The sequence below is a fragment of the Cyanistes caeruleus genome, chromosome 2 (assembly GCF_971803275.1).
Source record: "Cyanistes caeruleus chromosome 2, bCyaCae1.hap1.1, whole genome shotgun sequence".
Classification (NCBI taxonomy): Eukaryota; Metazoa; Chordata; class Aves; order Passeriformes; family Paridae; genus Cyanistes; species Cyanistes caeruleus.
In genome coordinates, this window is record NC_141702.1 from 181670 (window position 1) to 204348 (window position 22679).

The window sequence follows — 22679 nt, forward strand, 5'->3', positions numbered from 1 at the left end:
GATGCCCTTTAATGTCAGTTGTTGGCGTGTCTGGGAGATTTCAGACTAAGCTGTACTTACACTCATCACGCAGCTTGTCTTTTTTTAAGTACTGGCACACTTGAGTTTTGCTTTGGGGGCCTGGAGGGTTGGTTTTTTTTGGAGGAGGGAGAGAGAATATATTTTGGGTTGGGAGTTGTTCAGTTGTTTTGTTTTGTTTTTCCTTAATCCTTGAGGATTTCTCCATTGTTCTAAGATTTATTAAAAGTCATTAATAATTCAGTAATTTTAATAAGATCACTGGCCATCCTTCCCTGCAAGTTATGCAATGCAGTAACTTTAAGGTTTAAGTTCTTTTAGCAACTCAAAAATGTCAAAAAAAATGGAGCTGTTTTGTTGAGAGGAAACTCTGACACAGGGTGCACTTCACAGAGACATCCACTGCAGTTTGTCATTCCTGCCTGCATGTAACAGTCTGGTGCTGAGTGTGGCATGTGAGAATGAAATCCTTGCAGTCGTACACTCAACTCTTTTGCTGTACCAGGTTGGAGTACATCCTTTTAGTTTATCATCTCTCTGTTGGTAAGGACACTGTACCTGTGCCAGGCAAGCTCTTCCACTGCTCTGCTTTCCTTGGAGTGATGTTATTTATAAATCAAATGTTTCCCTGTGCTGCAGGTATTTGGGAGCAGCTTCTGGAGCAGTCTGGTCCTAGGTGCTTGCTCTGTGATCCTCATGGCAAGAGGATGATTAATGTCATCCTGGATGCTGTGTGACTCTGGTGCTGGCAATGAAACAGAGGCTTGACTCTGAAAGCTAGTTGCCTTCAAAATTAAGTAGGTCAATCTTATCATTAAAATACAGTGGAATGAGAGTGAGATTGGAGGGAGCAGTGGTTATATTGGGCAGCTCTTCAGAGACATTAATTAGCGCAGTGTCCTCTTTTGTGCGTGCTGTATCAGGTCCAAAACCCCATCTGAATTATGCTCAAAGGTCTTCTAAATCAGAGGCTTTTGTTTTCAAAAAGTGCAGTTGCATTTCAGAAGCAAGCCTCTGTCTTCCTTTGGAAGCAGGTAACAAAAGCCAGGTAGTTATTCGAACATAGCCCTTCACTGAACCATAGGATGACCATAACCAGAGACATGGTCCCCGTGTCTGCCTGGGGAGACAGAACCAAGTTAAAGGTTAGGAAAATCACAGCCAGCGCTGTCAGCTTTTTTTCCAGTTCTTCCTCATGCTCATGGAGGCCCTTGGCCCTCTGTGCCACTGCAGCATGGGCTGGTCCCTCATCTGCCCTTAGCTTGCCCTTAACTCCATCCAACCTGATCTTGAATGGTTCCAAGGATGGGACACTCACCACCTCTCTGGGCAGCCTGTGTGTGTGTCTGGCTACATTCATTGTGAAAAACTTCTTCCTTACATCTTAGCTAAATTGACTCTCCAGTTAAAACCATCACTCCTTGTTCTATTGCACCAAGCCCTACTAAATAGTCCATCCTCATCATTCTTGTCACCCTCCTTTAGGCACTAGAGGGGCTCTGAGGTCTCCCTAGATCCTTGTCCTCTCCAGACTGAACACCCCCAGCTCTCCCAGTCTGTCTCCAGAGCAGGGGGGCTCCTCTGGTCTCACCCCAGAAGATCCATGTACTTCCTGTGCTGAGAACCTCAGAGCTGAGTATCTTCAATTAGATTTTGCTGCAGCTGCAATTGGTATTTCCAAAAAAATTTGACCCTGGACTTCTTCAATGGCCATGCATTAAATGGTTGGTTGTCTTGTTGAGGGCTAGAGGAAGCATTTGGAGGAGACATTTTAAGGGGAGTGAGGCCACAGGGGGAATCCTGCGGGGATCCACATTAACACTGGACTGTTCAAAATGTTTACCTCATGATACAGGAAGTAAATGGAAGTAAATCCTCAGGTGTGAGGATTACAAGGAACAGTAAAAAATTAAAAGGTGCTAAAGCATCTTAGAATACTGAGTGTTTGGGAGATGAAATGGCAGATAAAATTCAGTATTATAAAATGAAAGGGCCCCAATAACATCTATATGTTGCCCTTGCAGCCCCTCAAAGATGGTTTGCATTGGTGTTCAAAATGGGGATATCCTGGAAACCTACCGGATTACTTCATAACTTCTTACTGCAGGACTCTTTCCTCATCAAAGCATCTTGCCATGCTACATCAAATATCATCTCTCAAGATAGACTACAAGCATGCTGGCTCTGGCCCCTGCCTCAGAGCTGCTGCTGTGCAGAGTACAGGCAAAGCTTCCAGCCTCCATGCACTTGGCTCCAGGTGCTGCATCAGCACCTGCCTGCTTCAGGACAGGTCACATCCCTGACACAAGTGGCTGCCTCAAAGGTCTGAGGCTGATCTGCATCGCTCCCTCCAGATGGGGTGGCTGGGTCCATGCCACCCAAAAAAAGTCTGATCTCTCATGTCCCTGACCACTTCTCATCACCAGTCACTTGGATGCAAGGACTATCACAAAACAGCCCCTGAGCAGGAGAGGGAGGTTCCGTGGCTCCACACCTCTGCCAGGCCTGGTGCACACGTGGCTCTCCGTCACACAGGCTGCCCAGTCAGCACCTTGTCTCACTGTCCCATGTCCCTGACAGCTCCCTGTCCTATGCCATGGAGGTACAGGCGTCACACAGGTTTCCCCTCCTTCCCGTGGCACCTTGGCTCTGCACCTGGCCTTGTGGAGCACTGCACAGCGGTGCAGGTGGGCCCAGCACTGCACTGAGCAGAGACACGTGGCAGAGCCAGGCTGGCTGGCAAGCACATACTCTCCCCTTTCTCCAAGAACTTCATCTCTGCTCCCAAATTATGAGAACAGTCGTGCAGTCAGCACAGGCGAACACAAGGAGCAGATCCCAGTGCCGGTGATGCAGCTGGCAAATTACTTTGGCCCCGTCAGAAGCAATGCCAGGGAGAGGATGTCAGGAGAATGGCAACAAGACAGCCCTTGAGGTGGAGGAGCGGCTGGAAACTAAATCAACATTCCGCAGTCTCACACTGAGAAGACGATCAGCCATGGTCTCCATGTGGGCCAAGCCGATATGGACTGAAGTTCTACACCAGACGTGGACCAGGCCATTCCAGTCTCTGCAGCAGCCATGTATATGCTTGGCAGCTGTCAGGCATCTAGAGAGAAGCTGTCAGCACATCCCCCTCAGTTTCATAGTTTCTAGGCTAAACAACTCAGGCTAATTTAGGCTCTCACCATAAGCTGCTTTGCCCAAAACTCCCTTCTTAAGGGAATTGTATTTGGTTTGTATGGCAGGGTTTTGGTAAAGGGGGGCATTACAGGGATGGCTTCTGTGAGAAGCTTCTAGAAGCTTCCCCCACGTCCAGCAGAGCCAAAGCCAGCTGACCCCAGGACAGACCTGCCACTGGCCAAGGCAGAGCCCATTGGCAATGGTTGGCAGTGCCTCTGGGATTTAAGAAGGGAAAGAACTGTGCACAGCATCAGCCAGAGAGAGGAGTGAGGGTATATGAGAGCAAGAGCCCTGCAGTTCCCCCAAGCCAATGCAGAAGGAATGAGAGGAGGTGCTCCAAGTACTGGAGCAAGGATTCTTTTGCAGCCTGTGGGGTCCAGGGGTAGCAGGGACCCACCTACAGCCCAAAAAGATCCATGCAGGAGCAGAGACCCACCTGCAGCAGGAAGAGTATGAGGATCCTCCCCCTGAGAAAGAAGTAGTGGCAGAGAGATGCTGTGATGAATTGATCCCATTCCCTGTCACACTGCACTGCTGAGGGAGAGGAGGGAGAGAACTGAGGAATGAAGCTAAACTGGGGAAGAAAGGAGGGGTGGTGAGAAGATGGTTTCACAGTTTGATTTTATTTCTCATTACCCTACTTTAACTTGATTGGTAATTAAACTAATTTCCTAAAATTTAGTCTATTTTGCCCATGACAGTAACTGGTGAGTGAGCTCTCCCTGTCTTTATCCCAACCCATGAGTGTTTTATACTTTCTCTTCCCTGCCCAGTTGAGGGGAAGAGTGATGGGGCAGCTTTGATGGGCACTTGGTATCCAGTCAGGGTCATCCCAGTGAGTTGTCCAGACAGTCCCAGGTGAGTTTTCTCCCTCCCTATAGCCCAAGCCCCTAACTGGGTACCAAACCCAGAAGAGATACTGGTACTAACAGGCAGAAGATTGGGCATGAGAGCCAGAGCAGGTTTCTGGCGGGCTGTATGCCCATTACAGAGGGCCATGACACCCCCTTTTTGTATGGCAGCTGGTCACTGCAGAGCAGCGTCTGTCCTGGGGTGCAATGTTTGCCCACTGCTCCCATTCTCTTGATGAAGAGTGTTAAGCTTTCCTGCGTCATGTTCAGTGCTTTGTGCTTTTATCTGAGCAATAAACAAATAAACTTCTTTCCCAGGAGTGGGCTTTGATAGAGCTGCTCATCAACTTTCATCACTGACCATAACAGTGCTGAATACTTTTTCTGTTACCTAAATCTAAATCTGTCAGATTACATTTCAGCTTTGCCAGGCTCTTGGTTCTGGTGTCTTCATGTAGTGTAAATGATCTGGAAAAGGGCTGAGTGGTAACACTATTATGAATATATTGACACACTGAAAACCCACATCTCAAACACCATATGCAATCTAGTTGTCCCATATTAAAAGGGTAAAAAAGAAATGATCAGCTGTGAAAGATGACCAGGGTCTCCTGTACTGCAGATGGTGCAGTGTGGATAGCAAAAATTATTATTACTTGTTTCTTACAAGAGAAGCTAGGAAATGCCAGAAGTAATTGGACATCTGGTCTAAATGCAACAGAATAACTTGCTTTTCACAATGTACATAATTACACAGCAAAACTCTTGACTTCACAATGCCCTGTGATAATAGAAAGTATAAATGTCTGTTCTTGGGCAGCACTGGATTCCCCAAATCCAATTATGAAGCAGATGGTAAAAAGATGCCATCACAAAATAAACAAACACAAAAGGAGGATCAGGAGTTATTAATGATTAGTGTATATTAATGATTAGCAGATTGACTTTGCACATTTAATACAGTTCATGAAGTGTTGATAAAGTGCTGATATCCATAGGCTGGTGACAGGTCTGAGACTGTTCTTGGGCTGAGGACAATAGGGGACTTCCCTGTAGCAACTTTATAGCAAATGTCTGTGGTTTGCTGTGCCTTTGCCCTCCATTATTATTACCACAGAGAAACAGTGTGTTAATTCTCACTTCCATGGGAGAGAAATGGAGGATACAGCAACCAGCACACAGACATGACAAAGTGGATGGGAATGAACCCTCACAAAAACTTTGGATGTTTCCTTTCAGTGAATGTGGAGATAGCTGATGTGAAGCTGGAGACAGGACATGGTGGGCAGGCATGGGGCTGGGGGTGCAGGGGCAGGTCTGGCATTCACACCCTGCCCAGCCCTCCTCTAGGCCAGCCAGCAATGTTTGAAGGGCAATGCTCACCAGGAAAAGGCCATCTGAGTCACAGCTGCAGTTGCCAGCTGCTCCCATAAGCACAGCTAGGTCACAGCTAGTCACGGGAGCAGGACAAGGGAGCAGCCAGAATATGGAATAAATAATTGCATGAGTGTAGTGTCCCAGGAGGGGAGCAGTCACAGAGGTCCAGGACCCCCCGGTCAGGACCCAGCTATTGCAGGTCATGTAGCACTTTCATAAATCTGTGAATGTTCACCTCACACTAGTTAGGAGCTGACTAAAGCTTAGATTAGGAACACAAAATCCATGCATCCTTTGTGGGTTTCATTTAATCAGTAACATTTATACACTACGAAGTATGGGGCAGATTCTGCACAGGCATATCATCAATCCAAACCTTTCCCAGCTGCAGAGGTAAATTCCTCATGTGCTGGGTGTCCTTGCTGGTGTATTTCTCTAATGGGCAGAGGAAGATGACAGCAAGGTGATGTGATGCAGGTACAGGAGGCTCCTGCATCATGAGCATGACATTCTCTTGCTGCCAGCACCTCTCCCAGAACCTCATATTTGCTAGGGGCAGGCTATTTGCAGGGACTTTGGAGCCTGCAGGCCAGGCTGTAGAAGTGAGGTTGGGATCTCAAGGCTGCTGCTGGATTTCCCCACTGAATTCTAAGTACAAGGCACTGCGAGGCATATAATACAATTTAGATGCATTAGTGCCTGATTTGTGATTGCAAATTGAATTTTGCCTGGCCAAAATCCCAAATATTCAAGTGATAATTAAATGTGAGTGAAGAGTTTGCACTCTCAGTATTTATTATTTATAGACTGAACCCACAAATGCAAATGCCATCACCCGTTCCAAAAGCACACCATTCACCCTGTGCACAGTCACTGAATTCCCAGGATTGTTCTAAGTGGCACAGCATGTCCTTTCCCATGTCCAGCACTGATCTGTAAGGTGTGTGAAGCCTGGGAATGCCAGCCAGCCAACAGTGATGCCTAGGGTGATCAGACACAAAATTCCCCAATCACAGCCTAATTCTCACCCTGCACAAGCAATAGCACTGCACCCTGGAGCACAGGGAAAGGACAAAGAGCCTGAACCACTTTTAAGAAGTTTGGGGGAAGGATGCAGAATAAACAGTTCCACACTGCTGATGGCCACCTGTTCCTGCTATCAAAAAAATTGCATTACTCACTGATACCTAACAGTGACAGCACTAAGCTTTTCAATTAACGTGTCTGAGCACTCCTGTGCAGTGCCGTGCTGGGCAAGCCAGGGATCTTTGCCTGGTGGCAAAGACAGGCTATGGAGCAGACAACATTGACACCAATGGCTAGCTCTGCGATAACCAAGTGGTTCTCACAGCAACCAAGTGAGAATGGACTTTGCAGAGGAGACATAACTGGTAAACTGTTCCTGTAAAACTGCTTGCAAGCCACAGTTTTACAGCTGCCAGGTCTTGGCTTTCCCAGAGTTCCCTCCCCGTAATGCAGATAGAGGGAGAAGGAGTTTTGAAACAGGAATCTGGGAAAGCAGTATCAGCCTCACCCTCCTCCTCACCACTGTGGACTGCAGCAGTAGCAATTAAGCTCAGCACAGAAAAGAGTCAGTCTTGATCTGCCAAGAGCATCTCAAAACCAGCATTGAACTATCCAGATGGGGCCATTTTGATCACCTCACCTGCCATGCAGCTGCAGAGTTAGCATAAATTCTGACAAGCTTCAGTTTGCACTTAGCTGGAACTTGGCTTTTGCATACAGGCACAGCAGATTGAATCCTTCACAAGGCAACATGACTACCCTGGTCTTCCACAGGTCCTCCCAAAGCACAGACCAATTCTGTAACTAGGAAAGGCCCTTGAAAGACTTTTAGGGGTCCTAGGGCACTGAGCTATGGATATCTGTGCCCACGTCTGCACACACTCATGCACCAATGTACTTTTGCTGTGGGCTGACCTCATCCAGAGCATGGTCTAAGCTGCCATTTGGGTCTAGCTACGCTACACAGCAAGACCACATAGGCTGCAGCCAAGGGCATTAGCTGGACAGAAAGGAGCCTCAAGAATTCTCAAGTCTGCCCAAAACCACAGCTTGGCTGAGCCACCTGTCATGGGGAGACTTTGTGATGCTTGTATCCCCAACTGACTTGTTTATGTTACATATTAAGTTCTGCACCTTTAAGCCTGGCTCTGAGAGCAAAGTGGGGGAAAAAGAAGCAGCTGCAGTTTGTGTTCAGAAAGAGCCCTCACTCCTCCGCATCCTGCTCCTGGACTGTGCTGTCTGCAGCATGGACAGACAGCGGGACAGAGCTCTCCTTTGCTGTTAGATTTTAGCTAGTTAAGTCAGAGAAGTTCCCTAGACTGGTTTTTCCTTTTCTCCCGGATCTGTTCTGTCCTTCTCTGGACTGAAAACCCAGCCAAACCCCGGGAGCTCACGTCTGTGGCCCACCGGGGCCTGGGCCTGGGCCCTTTCCAGCGCCGGAGGGACTGATAAGAGACTGAGCGAGCTGAGCTGCACCACACGACAAGGACTTTTCTGGATGTGCCATCTCTTTGAACAGCAAGAGGTTTCATTGTTTAATGTTATTCAATTTCTGTCAAATAAACAGGTTTTTTCCACTTTTCTCTAAGGAAACCTTTTCCCAAACCAGTTGGGGAAGGGGCCGCTTGAATTTTCTTTCCAGAGGGATCCCATTCGGAGGTTTTCTCCCAAATTTGCCCTAAACCAGGACACAGCGTAGCAGCCCCTTGGAACCACAGATTCCATCTTGGTTTGACTCCTCCTCTCAGTCTGTATTGCTCACAGAAAGTAGTAGGTTATTGGCGTAAAGTAATGGAGGATGATTTGGGTTCCTTTCCTTATTTCTCTACTGCTTCATTAGGCATACCCAGTGCTGCCTTTCCTAGGGGCTGACCCCATGCCTGTGTCTTCAGGCACACGTGGAGGAGCACCCTGGAGAGTCAAAGCATCCCCAGGTGCAAAGGAGCTGTGGGACTGTGCTGGGGACACCATCTGTGGGTGGCCAGCAGTCGCGACAGCAGCGCTGCTCGCTGCCACAGGCGCGACCGCGGGGCCAGTGCAGGACCCGTGTCTGCGAGCGGAGCCTCCCGTGCCGGGGAGAGGGGGCGCTGGGGGCGCTGGGGGTACGGCATGGAAATAGCTATAGCTCTGGGGGCTTTGGGGGTACGGCATGGAAATAGCTATAGCTCTGGGGGCTTTGGGGGTACGGCATGGAAATAGCTATAGCTCTGGGGCTTGCTGGGGGTGCAGCCTGGGGCGGGGCGTTGGGGGCTATTGGAGAACGATATCGGGAGCGGCGCTGGTGGTTCCGAGGGTCCGATAACAGGGTGGGGGCGGCACTGGCGATTTCGGGGTGCAGCTCGGGGCCCCGGGGGCGGCGCCGGCAGCTCTGGGGCACGGCTGAGAGGCGGTGCCGGAGCCGCCGCGGTGCCGGAGCCGCTGCGGCGGCGCTCGGGGGCGGGCCGGGCCCGGCGGCCGTTCCGCCCCCCCCGCGCTGCGGCCGGGGCTCGGCCCCGCTCCGTCCCGCGGTGCAGGGAGCCGGGCCGGTGCCAGGGCCGCCGCCCGGCCGGGCCGCAGCCCCCACCGCCATGGCCCGAGTCTCGGCGATGATCAGCCCGGTCCTGGTGCTCTTCGGCTGCGACCTGTGTTTCGTGCGAGCCAGTAAGTGCGGCCGGGCCGGGAGGGCACCGGGGCTGGCGCCCGCCGGGCGGGGACGTTCTGCCGGGCGCCAGCCCCTGCTGTGGGACGCTGTCCTCGCCAGATAGCCCCGCCGGCCTCACTGCATCCCCGGCGTGGCCTTTAGCCGCGATCCCCGAGGACTCCTCGGGCACTCTCGGGGCGCCTTGGCCTCCGAGTCCTCTGTGCCTCGGACCGTGTCCCCTCCCCGGGGGACGGCTGCTGCCGCGCTGCCCTTCCCGGGGCTCCCAAGGGCTCCCGCCGCGGGCAGGGCGCGGGTGGCAGTGGGCGCTCTGCGGGTTCCGTCCTGCCCCAGGGAGCTCCTGCCCCGAGCAGGGACACTCGGGGCTGCGCCCGTCTGGGGCCGGCCGGGTCACTGGGATCCTGTCCCTTCCTGCCGGTGTTCGCTGGAACATCGAGCTCGGTGCACCGGAGGCACCGTTGTCCTTGTGTCCTTTGACTCGCCGGGATGGCCCGCTGTCAGCAGCCGCTTCCTGCTGTCTGTTTGCCCCCCGACAGGTCACTTGAGATATCAAATCAAATTGCGAGTACCAGACGTGTTCTCTACATTCTGCCGTGTTGCAAAACACGTACTGACGGATTCAGGAAGAGATGCAGTCAGGGGTGTTAAAAAGGGGCCACTTATTTTTAGATGTGCAGTCTGGTGCTTACTCTCTGCTGCAGCAGTAAGTTGGGCAAACATCTGGGTGCCCTTGAGCAGCAGCCCCAAGGGCATGGGCGGGGGGACAGGGGTGGTTCACTCTCCGGATCACAGCAGGATGGGGAGGGCACCGGTGGAGCCGTGCCGTGCCCTGTCCCTCCTCCCTCTGCAGCACCACATGTGCCAGCATCCCTCGTGTCTGGCCCCTTTGCCTACCCATGGAGCCAGGATGCATGGGATATCTGGTCCCATGTCCAGCTGCCCACCAGCCATCCTTCCCACTGGCCACTGCCCATCCTTCCTACTGCTCACTGGTCATCCCTCCCACTGCCCTCTGGCCATCCCTTTAACTGCCCACTGGCCGTCCCTCCCAGTGTCCAGCCACAGGCTGCAGTGCTGCTAGCTTTGAACACAGCCCAGCTCTTCCCACCCCTTAATCAGGCCCAAAAGGATCACACTGCTGTACAGACAGGACAAAACCTGTGCTGGGCCTTAAGTGACTGTGCTTTCTGTGGGGGTGCCCCTTTTGTAATACGGCTTTAATAAAAAGTGAAGTTGGATCATTTATAAGTGATGTAGAATCATTAGCAGTTAATTCACTGAGCTGAACAGTGGCACACTTTTCCCAGAGAACTCAGTAGCATCTTCTTGACTTTATAGCCAGAATGTGTTTGTTTCAGAGAGCATGCACTTTGGAGCCCTTGCATTCACAGACCTTTGTAGCAACAGTTCTGGCACAAAGCTGCTTTGCTCTCAGCTGCAGAGCAGTCTGGACAGTATTAGGTGCAATGTGGGGATTATACACAAAGCTTTGTCCTTTGGAGGTCTTGTAACAACTTTGAGGTCTTATCTTGAATTTCATAGAAACCTGGAATGGTGTGGTTTGGAAGGGACCTTAAAGCCCATCTCATTCCTCCCCCCTGGTATGGGCAATCACACCTTCCACAAGACCATGTTGCTCCAAGCCCTGTCCAGCCTGGCCTTGAGCACTTCCAGGGATCCAGGGGCGGCCACAGCTTCTCTGGGCAACCTGTGCCAGGGCCTGCCCACCCTCACAGGGAAGAATTTCTTTCCAGTATCCCATCTAATCCTGGCCTCTGTCTGTGAAAAGCTATCCTCTCCTTGTCCTGTCATTTTGTCCAAAGTCCCTCTCCAGCTCTCTTGGAGCCCCTTTAAGCACTGGAAAGGGCTCCAATATCTTACCAGAGCATTCTCTCCAGGGTGAAAAACCTCAGCTCTCCCACCCTATCTCCAAAGCAGAGGTGGCTGGGATTAAACATTGCTCTGTGTATCTAGGGTGAACTTCTCAAGTTTTGACTTCTGAGGCTTCTTGTCTTCTCTCTTCGTGATGGGTGTGCAAATCCCGTATGCTCAGAAATGTGTTTTCTGCAGTTGATTCTGCATCAAACTGATCAAGGAACACTGGTTCTTCTAATGCAGAACAGTAGCCTGGACACCAAGTCTCCTGTCACACAGGCTCAGGGCTGCTGGCCTGGGGTGTGAACCAAGTGTGCTTAGGATACATGAGGTGTGATGCACTGACAAGCCATGTGTATTGTGGCTCTGATACGTCCCCATGTCCTCTCACCCTTTTACTGCTGGTGAGTGACAGGGTCTGTGCAAGCTTTGGCTCAATACAGCTGGAACACTTGTCAGACCTGTGTGGACTCAGCAGCATGGCTTGTGAATTGGTGCAGTGCCTTTGTTCTCCAGTCACCAAGTGTCTCAGTCCCAGGGCAGTGTCTCAGCATCCCCAGCCTGAAACCTCAGCTGGGATAGGTTGGGCACCTCACAGAAGCCCAGAAGATTCTTGAGAAGAGCTGGACAGCTGCTACAAACTCCATCCACAAACTTCTGTGGTGCAGGGATGTCAGACCATGTCTTTAATTTCTTCACGTACATTTAAAGGTTGGTAGTCTAACCGCCCCCATCACGCATATTCAGGACTTTTTAAATTCTGTTAGATGTGAAAAAAGCACCTAATTCATTACTGTTGATGCGTCCTGTGAAGCACCATATCCTGTTGTTGTCCCAAGGCCAGCTGGCAGGGTCTGGTCATATCCATGGTATCATGAGATCCAAAGAGGGAGGCGCTTAAGTGCTACCTGTGAAGAATGGTTTTCTGCCTTGTCCTAGCTTCCAAGTCATGCCCAAGAGTCGTTTGGGCACATACTGGCTGGTGCAGACCGCATCGGATCCTGGACCAATCTCCACCACTGGATTCTTGGGTTGTTCTGACCCCATTATGTTTGCTAGCACAAACCTTGCTAGCTACCCAACTAGTGGTAACCTAGGACAACTATTCTTATGCTTGAAGACAAGCAGAAACATGCAGCCCACCATGCACCCACACTTTGAAATGCCTGTGTCTAGGACAGCGCAAGGGAGCAGATGTTTGCTGGCTGACAGGTGCTGCCTGAGCTCAGCTGTTAACTGAGCAGCTGACCTGATGCCAGCCATGGCTGGGGCAGAAAACCAGACAAGGATGGAAAATGGCCCAGTGGAAAAGAACCTGAGGGTGCTGGTTGACAGCAATTAAACATGAACTGGCCAAGAAAGCTAAGAGCATCCTGGCTTGTGTCAGCAATAGTGTGGTAGCAGAAGCAGGGCAGTGATTCCCTGTGCTGGACACTGCTGAGGCACCTCAAATCCTGGCTGCTCACAAACAGCAGACATTGACAAAAGAAAGACATTGACAGGCTGGAGCGTGTCCAGGGAAGGGAGCAGAGTTGGGAAGGGACTGAAGCACAAGTCTGGTGGGTGGCTGAGGGAGCTGGGGGAACTCAGGCTGGATGAAAGGAAGCTCAGGAGGCACCTTTGCACTCTCTACAACTCCTTGACAGGATGGTGGAGCCAGGGCGGGGTTGGGCTCTGCTTCCAGGGAACAAGTGACAGGACAAGGGGAAATGGCCTCAGGTTGTGCCAGTGGAGGTTCAGGTTGGGTATTAGGAACAATTTCTTCACTGAAAGAATGGTTAAGCATTGGACAAATTGCCCAGGGCAGTGGTGGGTTCACCACCCCTGGAAGTGTTCAAGAAATGACTGGACGTGACACTTTGCAATGCGGTTTAGTGGGCATGGGGTTACTTGGTCAAAGGTTGGAGTTGATGATCCTGGAGCTCTTTTCCAACCACAATGATTCTATAATTTAATCTACAGGAAGTTCAGCTCTTGTGCCGACAGAGTACACCCTGGGCAGTGGACAAGCCTGGGTCGGCAGCTTTGTTCAGCCTGTTTTGCTGTTGGCTTGTAGTTAAAGACTCCCTCCCTCTTATAGGTTAGTGATGAACCAGATCCCCATGTGTAAAATTCTACAGAGATACACTCTTTGTAGGATAAAGAATGTTTGAGTGTATCTTTGAATCCTTTCCAGTTTTCCAGACTCGTTTTCTGAAGGAGAAAAACAGAATCCTGTGGTGTCCTTGTCTCTGACAACCCTCTCTCCTAGTGGTGTGTTAAACTTCTGGACACACACTCAGTCCCAGGGTCTCTCTTAGAACATGTTTTCTGGGCTCTTCTCTTTGTTTTAATTGCCCTTGGCAGACCACAACCCTGAGTTTGTCAGAGTGGGAACCACAGCCTTCCTCTGGTTTGATCTGAATATGGGTATATTCAGATGTGAATTAATGGACTTAAACAGCTGGCTTGCAAAAATCACCTCTTTTTGTGTTTTAACTGACGTTGTTGGTGGTGTCACGGTTGTCCTTTCTCTTGTTCTCAGGTGCCCCCTGGAACTCTTTTTCTATATAAATCACAGCACTGACCCTGTAGCCCTAGCTGCTACACAGGCAGCTTGTAGAAGGGCACTGACTTAGATGTGGGGAGTAAGAACACACAAACAGCAGCTTCAATGTCTTCCATGTGCTCCTGTATCTAATTTCCAGACAAAATTTGTCTCTGTGTGCAGGACTGTGTGGGATCCTGTTGTGCTCTTAGTGCTGTGAAATCTCAAATTGGCAGTGGTGCAGACCATAGGTCAGTCAGGTCAGCTTTCCATAGAGCAGCAATGGCCAAGCATTGCTGCCAGCTTTGCAGTCAGTGGCATTGCACTGCTGGTGATACCTAAGATTTTTAGCTTTTTATATTTTTCATATATTTGTGGCTATGTAGATTGTTAACACATGGTTGTAGCTTCTCGTATTTTTCCTGTCTTTCTTTCCTACATTTAGGAATAATAAGCTAACCTTATAAACACATTTCTAAAAATATTATTTAGTCTTATTCCAAGAACAGAACCAGCTACAAGGACATTCTGTTTTCCAGCCAGAATGTGGACCAAGCATAACAAAAGCGGGGCAAGAGAAACTTCTGGACTGCTTCCACTGGGGCAGGACCCCAGGAATTATTACCTAACCAACTAACCTTTTAATTGGACAGAATATGATAAGTATACTAACCGACTAACCTTATATAAATTGTAGCATTACTATACTACATATGATTTTCACCATATTGTGCACCTAAAAGCTTTCAAGTAAAGGTTTGCTTATATATTCATTCTTAATGTTGTTGGGAAGATCTATTTTCCAGGCATTACTGGAACAGCCAGCTCTGCCTTCAGCATTGGCCTTTCCCCATGCCCTGGAGCAAGGAGTAATTCCAGGCAGAGGAGATAGCCAGGCTGAGTCGTAGAGTGTGTTTATTCCAAGGTGCCCCCTTTCTCTGTCACAATCAATATATCATTGCTGTGTCTGGGCTGCTTCCTACTCAGTTCTGGGTGGTGTGCCAAGCGTTTGTGGCATGCCCATCCACAGGGGAACCCCAGAGCTCTGCACCTGCACACTCCTCATGCACAGAGTGGGTAGCTGCCTGCCAGCCCAGGAGGCACCATGCTATGCATGTGTTGCTGCTGGCAGGGCTCAGGCTTCTCCATCTGCTGTGCCACTCATCTCCTCTGGACAGGTTCACCAGGGAAGGTGCTCCCTGTAGCCCTAGCCAACGTGCTGCCATTGGCAGGTGTTGGAGAGGCCTCACGGTGATGTGCAGGGCTGAGTGCCTGTTCTGAGACATCTTCTTTTGCCTCTTTCCTGTGCCTCGCCATGGTCCATGCCTGGCTCACGCAGACAGGCCACCGTCCCCTGTCAACGTGACTGTGACGCAGCTGAAGGCAAACTCTGCCACAGTCTCCTGGGACGTACCAGAAGGAGACGTGGTCATCGGCTACGCCATTCTACAGCAGGTATCCAGGATCTGTCCCCAGGGGACTGGGGACACTGATTACCAGCATGCTTCTATGTCGGTCCTTTTGCCACAATCTGGGGCTCCTCTGGCATCTGCCCAAGGACATCTCTGTTGCTGAGCAGCCCTTGCCAGGGTGCCCCATCTGAGCCATCCATCCTGGTGGGAAGCAGAGGACTGTGGGCTTCATTGGGGGTAGTCCCTCCAATGGCTTCCCTGGGATTTCTCTAGGTAAGGATGGTGCCTCAGCCATGATATAACCCTTCTTTGCTTGCTTTGCTCCACCTATGCAGCCCTGGGTGGTGGTGGCTTCTCCAGGGAGGTGCCTGGCTCTCAGGCCATGCAGGCATGCTGAATAGGCACTGCTGGGCAGGCTGGCCCGCCCTGGGGTGGATGGTTGCCTGGGAAGGGAGGAGTGAGGGCATAGCCCTGCAGCTGGTGGCCTGTGTCTGGTGCCACTGGAAACAGCCTTCTGGGGGTGACAGTTCTTCCCTCTGGCAGAGGCAGGATGGGCAGATGCAGCGCTTCATCCGGGAGGTGAACACCACCAACCGTGCCTGTGTGCTGTGGGACCTGGCAGAGGACGCTGACTACATCATCCAGGTGCAGAGCATTGGCCTGTATGGGGAGAGCCAGGCTAGCAAGCGTGTCCACTTCCGCACCCTGAAGGAGACTGACCGCCTGCCTTCCAACAGCTCCAACCAAGGTGAGGCAGCTCCTTCCAGCTCACCCAGATGCCTCTGGTGAGGCCACCTGGAGGCCTGTACAGCAGATGGGCAGGGATTCAGCAACCAGTGAGGAAGGTGCTGCACTGAGCAGCAGGCTGCTGGGGACACAGGCTGCTGTTGTGTCCATTATATGTCCATGATAATGTCCCCAAGCCACGGTTTGCAGCCCTCCTATTCCAGGTCTTGGCTCCTATTCAGCTGGGGAGGCTGGCCAGGACAGCTGCTGGGGCCTGCCCAGCTGCTGCCTGTAGGAAGCCAGTACTGAACAGACTCTCAGATCTCCCAGACTGCAGAGGCTACCAAAGGACAAATGACAGAGCACCATGGTCTCTTTTACTACTCATATCTGTGTTGCCTTGGGGTTGCCTACATGCTGATCCATGAGAGAATCCAGGAATTCAAGAGAGATGATGCCCATAGAGAGCATGGAAGTTTGTCTCCAGCACTAAACATGAGAGGGGTCTTGAGTATGACAGGGCAAGCAGATGGCTGACTTTCCACAGAACTTCTGTGTTAAACTGACCTGACCTGCCCTGGTTGCTGTGTAGAGACAGATCTTAGTGATTACTGGCATGCATTGTGCAGTCCCTACATGAGCCCAAACAAGCTGTTGGAATCCCTGGCTACTTCAGTAGCAAGGATGGTTTATATGACACAGGAAAGCCACGGGATGCATGTCCTCTCCCCAGACAGGATGTCACCCGACGTCCTTCCTTGTTTGGGGGAGGTGGGCTTCTCTCCTTTGGAGTTTCTCACCTTCTCCAGTGTTGCTGTAGTGGGAGGGTATCTGCTGCCAGCCCTGCTTGGGGTCTCTTCTCTGCAGGTGACATCACCATGGAAGGGCTGGACAAAGACCGGCAGCTGCAGACAGGCGAGATTATTATCATTGTGGCTGTGCTGCTCATGTGGGCAGGTGAGTGCCACAAGCAGTGATCTGGCGGGCTGAGGCAAGGGTACAATCCTTGGTTCACAAAGAAGATGTGGATCAAGAGAGTGCAGAGGCACACTGGTGAGGGTCTGGCACCCTTTCTAGTAAGTGCATTGAGTCTCTGTAGGTGCTGGAACCAGTGGGGTAAAAGGAGCAAGGACAGCCACTGCTCAGCAGTAATGGCCTGGAGTATGTTGAAGAGCAGGAGACAGAATGGGACCTGGAATTACAGGGTGGGAGCATCCCAACTGACAGTGACGATTGTGTTGCTTGGGCCTTAGATGTTGTGACTGCTAACAATACTGCACTAGCTGGTAGAGGCTGTGCCTCAGTCTGCTAAAGCTGTAAAGAAGGTGATTTGCTCCAGTACAGCACAATTAGAGCCAGTGCAGACTGCCGTGGAAGCATGGGAGCCTAGGAGGTAACTCAGCTCCTGACTGGCCACATGCAGCTGCTGTCAATGGGAAGTCATTGATCCCCTTCTCCCTTCCCAGAAAATTTGGATTTTGTAGTGGCATCTTGCAGGAATTTCTCCTTGCCCTAGCCTTGACACTCTTCTAGGGCACTGGAAAAAAAAATACAAGATGACTGCTGGTAGTTTACACCTGGCACAGGTTGATGTATCAGGATGCCAGCTGGGAGGAGTCAGGCCCAGTCTGTGTGTGCCTGTGTGTGTCTATGTGTGCCTGTGTGTGTGCACTGTGTGTGTGCCTGTGTGCCTGTGTGTGTGTGTCTCTGTGTCTGTGTGTCTGTGTGTGTGTGTGTGTGTGTGTGTGTGTCTGTGTGTGTGCACTGTGTGTGTGTCTGTGTGTGCACACTGTGTCTGTGTGTGTCTGTGTGTGTCTGTGTGTGTGTGTGCATGTGTGTGTGTGTGCCTGTATGTGTGTGTGTGTGTGTGTGTGCACTGTGTGTGTGTGTGTGCGTGCACTGTGTGTGTGCCTGTGTGCCTGTGTGTGTATGTCTCTGTGTCTGTGTGTGTGTGTGTCTGTGTGTGCACTGTGTGTGTGTGTGTCTGTGTGTGTGTGTGTGTGTGTGTGTGCACTGTGTCTGTGTGTGTGTGCGTGTGTGTGTCTGTGTGTGTCTCTGTGTGTGTGTCTGTGTGTGTGTGTGTCTGTGTGTGTCTCTGTGTGTGTGTGCGTGTGTGTGTGTGTGTCTGTGTGAGCACACTGTGTCTGTGTGTGTCTGTGTCTGTGTGTGTCTGTGTGTCTGTGTGTGTGTGTGTGTGCACTGTGTCTGTGTGTGTGTGCGTGTGTGTGTCTGTGTGTGTCTCTGTGTGTGTGTCTGTGTGTGTGTGTGTGTCTGTGTGTGTCTCTGTGTGTGTGTGCGTGTGTGTGTGTGTGTCTGTGTGTGCACACTGTCTGTGTGTGCACTGTGTGTGTGTGTGTGTGTCTGTGTGTGTGTGCACACTGTGTCTGTGTGTGTCTGTGTGTGTCTGTGTGTCTGTGTGTGTGTGTGTGTGCACTGTGTCTGTGTGTGTGTGCGTGTGTGTGTCTGTGTGTGTCTCTGTGTGTGTGTGCGTGTGTGTGTGTGTGTCTGTGTGTGCACACTGTGTCTGTGTGTGTCTGTGTGTGTCTGTGTGTGTCTGTGTGTCTACACACACTGGGGATTGATCAGTCCAGCTTGGTCTCACCTGGGGGCATCACTTCAGACTCCTGTGTCCAGGGTTCCCAGTTGTGGGACATGCTGCATGAGATGCATGCTATGAAAGCATGACAGACTGATCCCACAGACAGTTTGCACAAAGAAAAAGGCTGGCTTTTGTGAGAGTCACAAGCAGCAGTACAAACTTTAATGCCTTGCTGGAGGCACTCCAAAGCCCATGCAGCTGCCCATTGACCTCCCTGTCCCTGTTTGAGTGCCTCAGCGTCTGCCTTTGGTGAGTGCTGAGCGCCTCGTGTGGCTCAGTGGCCTTAGCCACATCCATGCCTGTCTGCCCGAGGAAACTGGCCTGGCCACACATGCAGGGGTACCTGGGGTGGTGCAGGCTGATGCAGGTGGGGGTGTGGGTTTGCAGCATCCCAAGGAGCCCTGGGCACAACTGCCCTGCAGCTGGAATGCTGTGGGGAGGGGAGACAGAGGCAGCCACTGTGAGGGAGTCCTTCATCCAGTCTGTCTCTGGGCAGCGGTGATCGCCCTGTTCTGCAGACAATATGATATCATCAAGGATAACGACTCCAACAACAACAAGGAGAAGACAAAGCCATCCTCAGAGCATAGCACACCAGAGCGACCAAGCGGAGGGCTGCTGCGGAGCAAGGTGAGTGGGGAGGGCAGGCAGGAGCGATGGCATGTGGTGTCTTCTGGGGCTTGCAGCCTGGATGGAGTCTGGCTCTCTCCAGAAATGGAAACAACCTGGCTTGTGCTCTCACCCCAAAGGCTGAGGGCTTTTAGGGTTCAGTGAGCCCTGGTCTCTGAGGCAGTGTTTGTGCCCCATGGGTGATTGCCAGAGAAACATGGGAAGAGACAAGAAGATAAAACAGCTGGGATAGCTCTTGCATTGCAGGGTGGTACCTGACCTCTGACTGTAACAGACCCTTCATCACGCCCCTCCAAGGCTGCATCTCTCCTGCACTGATGGACAGGTCTGGCTCCTTCCTGTTCAGGCGGGAGTGGACACGCTAGGCAGCTGTTCTCATGGTTCCTGCACTGGTCTGTGAGCGCTCACTTTCTGCCTTTACTGCAGCTGGCTCTGGGTCATCACCACACAAGTTATTCCAGAGCCCCTTCCTCACCCTGGTGAAGTGCTATGCCAGGCTGTGGATGGGGAGGGACCAGTACCTTCATCTGGCTGTTCCCTCAGCACCTGACAATTCTCCCTTTGCTACCTGCCAAAGACAGTTATAGCCCTGATACTCTAATGAGACCGTATGTTAGGGCTTTGCTTGTGTCTCATCTGCTGCCTCTGTCAAGGGTGGGAACTCTCCTCACTGTGTAGCCTGACTTCCACACTGATTCCACATCTTGGTTTCCAGCAGATGTCAGGAGCAGAGGCTTCCTGTTTGGATTTAAGTCCCCAGTTCCCCTCCTTCTGATTCTTCAGCTTGCTGATTACTCCTTGCCAGAGAGATCCCTCCTCTTGGATCTCGACTCCCTGACCCTGCTCTGCTGAGGTCTGCTGGTCGTGATGGCTGCTGCAGGCTGAGGGGCTCTGACATCGGGTCTGATTCCAGGGGTGCAGCAAAGCAGGGTCTTAAAGTAGATTTTTCTCTCATAGAAGAAATCTCCCTCAGTCAATATCATCGAGGTGTAAGTGCAACACCAGCTCTGCCGTCTGGGATCTTGGGTGTCCTGCCAGAGCCAAAGCAGGCCTTGGAAGAAGAGGCAGCACCAGGCGTGCGGCCTGGAACTCAGCATGCGACGATCCACGTATCAGAACTCTCGCTTTCCTGAGGGCATCTGTCTGGGGATGTGCATGGAGCCAGCTCCCAAGCTATGCATGCAGAGCATGGTTCTGCCCATCCCACACACCTGGCCCTCCTCCCCTCCCGGTGGGAAGCATGAAGTTGAGGATGGGTGGGGGGCCACACCACTGGCTAGGGTGGGAGGGAGCCAAGGGGAGCCAACGGGCTGATGCAGCGACCTGAGGGGAGGCCTTGTCCCTGTGCACCAGCTTGGCCACAGGCCTGGGTGCAGCTGTGGCACTGCACACCTGCCCAGCATCAGGAGGCAGACCTTGCTCTCAGCTGCCTGTTTGGCCTTGGGTGTCGCTTGCAGAGGGCAGGAGCCGCTCCCCTCAGGGTGCCAGGGCTGAGGAAACAGGGCAGTGCAGGCATTGCCCTTGTACTGCCAGAAGAGCTGTGGCCAGGTGGCAGGAGGCTTGGGCTCAGCCAACATGGGATGAGTGGATTGCTGCTGGAGAACAGGGCTCTACTGCACCCTGTCATGGCCCCCTTGTCAGGGGCTTCAAATTCTCTGTCTACAGACAGAGGACAAAGGCAGAGGACAAAGACACGAGGGACAGTGAGGAGCTGGTGCTGTCACAGTGCCTGGCCAGTCCACAAAGCCTACAGCTGGGGCAGGGAGTGCTGGTGGAAGCTCCCACTGGGAAAGTGGACAGTGTCAGGGCATGGCTGTGTCTCTGGTAGGGCTCAATGCTGGCACATTCAGGCTGTTTGAGGGAAGCTGCCAAGCACTTTTTGAGCAGCACTGTGCCTGTGCTGCCTGGAGGAGACAATGTGGTGAGGCCCGCAAGGTGTCAGTTGGAGGGAATGGGGTGAAACAAGGATGCTCCCTGCTGCCCTGGCTGCTGCTCTCCCTCCATTCAGACAGGCTCTGCAGCCCTGGACTCAAGCATCACAGGATCCAGCGTCTTCCAGGAATAAATCTCCCAGTAAAAGCACTTTCAGGACTTTTCCTTCCAGGTGCTGCTCAGCTCCTGCTGCAGGACTAGGCGGGGAGGGGACAAGATAAGCAACTCCTATGGCAGGGTCTTTTCAATAAAAACATCCTGGCTCAAAGGCAGCATCAGAGCTGTAGGTCTCTGTGTGTGTCCATGCATGCATACAAGTTCTTGAATGCATGTGTCCTGCCCCATAGAAGATCTGTTTGTGCATGCTGTGCAAGAGCTGGAGGTCCTCCAGGCTCACCTTGCACTCCTCTGGCTCTTGAAGGAGAGCTGCTGCTGCAAGCTGGGCCATCTGGTCCCACTGAGGGTGACATCCTGGCTGCTCCTCTGCAGAGAGCAGAGACTTCCCAGCAGCAGAGCCAAGAAGGGGCCAAGGTCTGACCTTGACAGGCTGCTGGTCAGAGGGGCCTGTGCTGCTCCTTGCTCTGCTGAGAGAGGTACCTGAGGAGCAACAGCACCATGGCAGAGGGATGGAACCGTTGCTGGGCTGTAACCTGGGCTGCAGGGAACACAGCCACAGCTCCAGAGACACAAACACCTTGTTTTGCCTGCTAGCTCTTTTTAAGGAGGTACATTAAAAAAACTAGGTCTGTCAGGGAAATACAAGAGTTTTAAGGATGTTCTAGTGCTCTGGAAAATGTTTAGAAGTTCTGTCTTGGAATATCATAGCAGACATACCTGCTATCATGAGATTTTAACCAGGCCAGAGGCACATACAAAGAATCAAAGGATCAGGCAGTGTTGCAGAGGTGAGGAACTAGGGAAGGCACAAAAAAAAAACCCAAAAAAACAAAAAGAGTCAAAATGCAGAGGTTTTGACCACATAAAAAAGGAACACAAGTCTGACATTAAATGTAAAATCAGGGTGTGTTGTTGAGGAAAGAGCCCTTTCCCTCTGAAAAAAAACAAAACAAAACAAAACAAAAACCCCAAAACACAAACAAATAAACAAAACCAAAACAAGCCCCCAATCACTACTTCTTCTCAGACTATGGCAATGCAGGAGGGCAGGGAATTGCAGAGATGAGTGCTGGAAGCTGAAAGCCTGACAATGATCTGCTCACCCTAACAAGTTATGTGTTGCTCTGTACTCCCAGCTGAAAAAAAAAAGGCATGAAACCACATTCAATATGCAAAACCTCAAATGAAAAAAACCATGCACAGCTCCTGACTGATCTGTCACCCCAGTGCCTGTGGCACTCGCTGGGAGAGCAGCCCTGCCACCACAGCTGCAGCCAGCAATCGTGCCCAGCTGAGAAGGGCAGCTGTGCAGAGATGTGACAGGAACCCAGCAGTGAGGGGCTTGGCCAGAACACAGCTGCAAGCTACCACTTGTTTCTTGGTGCCAAAGAAACCTGACATCCTGCAGCCTCCCCTGCTGCATCTGAAGAAGGAAACCAAATGCATGGCTTGCCTCCATAGAGCACAGCTGGGGTGCAGCAGGGCAGAGACACTTCAGAGCAGCTGGCACACAAGGGCTTGTGTCTGCCCTGGCTTCAGAGTGGTCAGCAGCACCTCCTGTCAGTGCAGGTGACATTCACAGGTGCTCAAGACACCAGTACACCAGAGCCTGAACCTGCTCCTCCCAAGTCATAAAGGCATCCTGGGCCCTGGCAGCCCTCAGCACAAGGAGGAACTGCTCCCTCAGGGCTCACAGCCAAGGAAGGTGTGGGAGGTCCAGGCTCCATGAGCCTGGGGCACAGCAACCCTCACCACAGGCAGTGCAGGA

The 22679-nt window shown here is 51.7% G+C and overlaps 1 protein-coding gene across 2 annotated transcripts; it reads left to right on the top strand.

Annotated features, from left to right (window-relative positions):
* The first annotated feature begins 8920 nt into the window (after nucleotides 1–8920).
* Nucleotides 8921–21074, top strand: FNDC4 (fibronectin type III domain containing 4). 2 transcript variants are annotated; one of them, XM_086875251.1, is made up of 6 exons: nucleotides 8921–9095; nucleotides 14835–14950; nucleotides 15451–15655; nucleotides 16501–16590; nucleotides 18729–18862; nucleotides 19823–21074. In XM_086875251.1, exons 1-6 carry the CDS (start codon nucleotides 9023–9025, stop codon nucleotides 19853–19855), a joined length of 651 nt encoding a protein of 216 aa, XP_086731377.1. In that variant the 5' UTR covers nucleotides 8921–9022; the 3' UTR covers nucleotides 19856–21074. The 2 variants fall into 2 exon arrangements, with proteins under 2 accessions (XP_086731377.1, XP_086731378.1); XM_086875252.1 differs by having other exon boundaries at nucleotides 8922–9095; nucleotides 19820–21074.
* Nucleotides 21075–22679: the final 1605 nt, after the last annotated feature.

Excerpts from the sequence above, each read along its gene's own strand:
- FNDC4 (XM_086875252.1), top strand. The coding sequence starts at position 9,023 with ATGGCCCGAGTCTCGGCGATGATCAGCCCGGTCCTGGTGCTCTTCGGC. Across the intron at positions 15,656-16,500 it reads TTCCAACAGCTCCAACCAAG|GTGACATCACCATGGAAGGG; the intron begins GTGAGGCAGCTC and ends TCTTCTCTGCAG. Across the intron at positions 16,591-18,728 it reads TGTGCTGCTCATGTGGGCAG|CGGTGATCGCCCTGTTCTGC; the intron begins GTGAGTGCCACA and ends GTCTCTGGGCAG.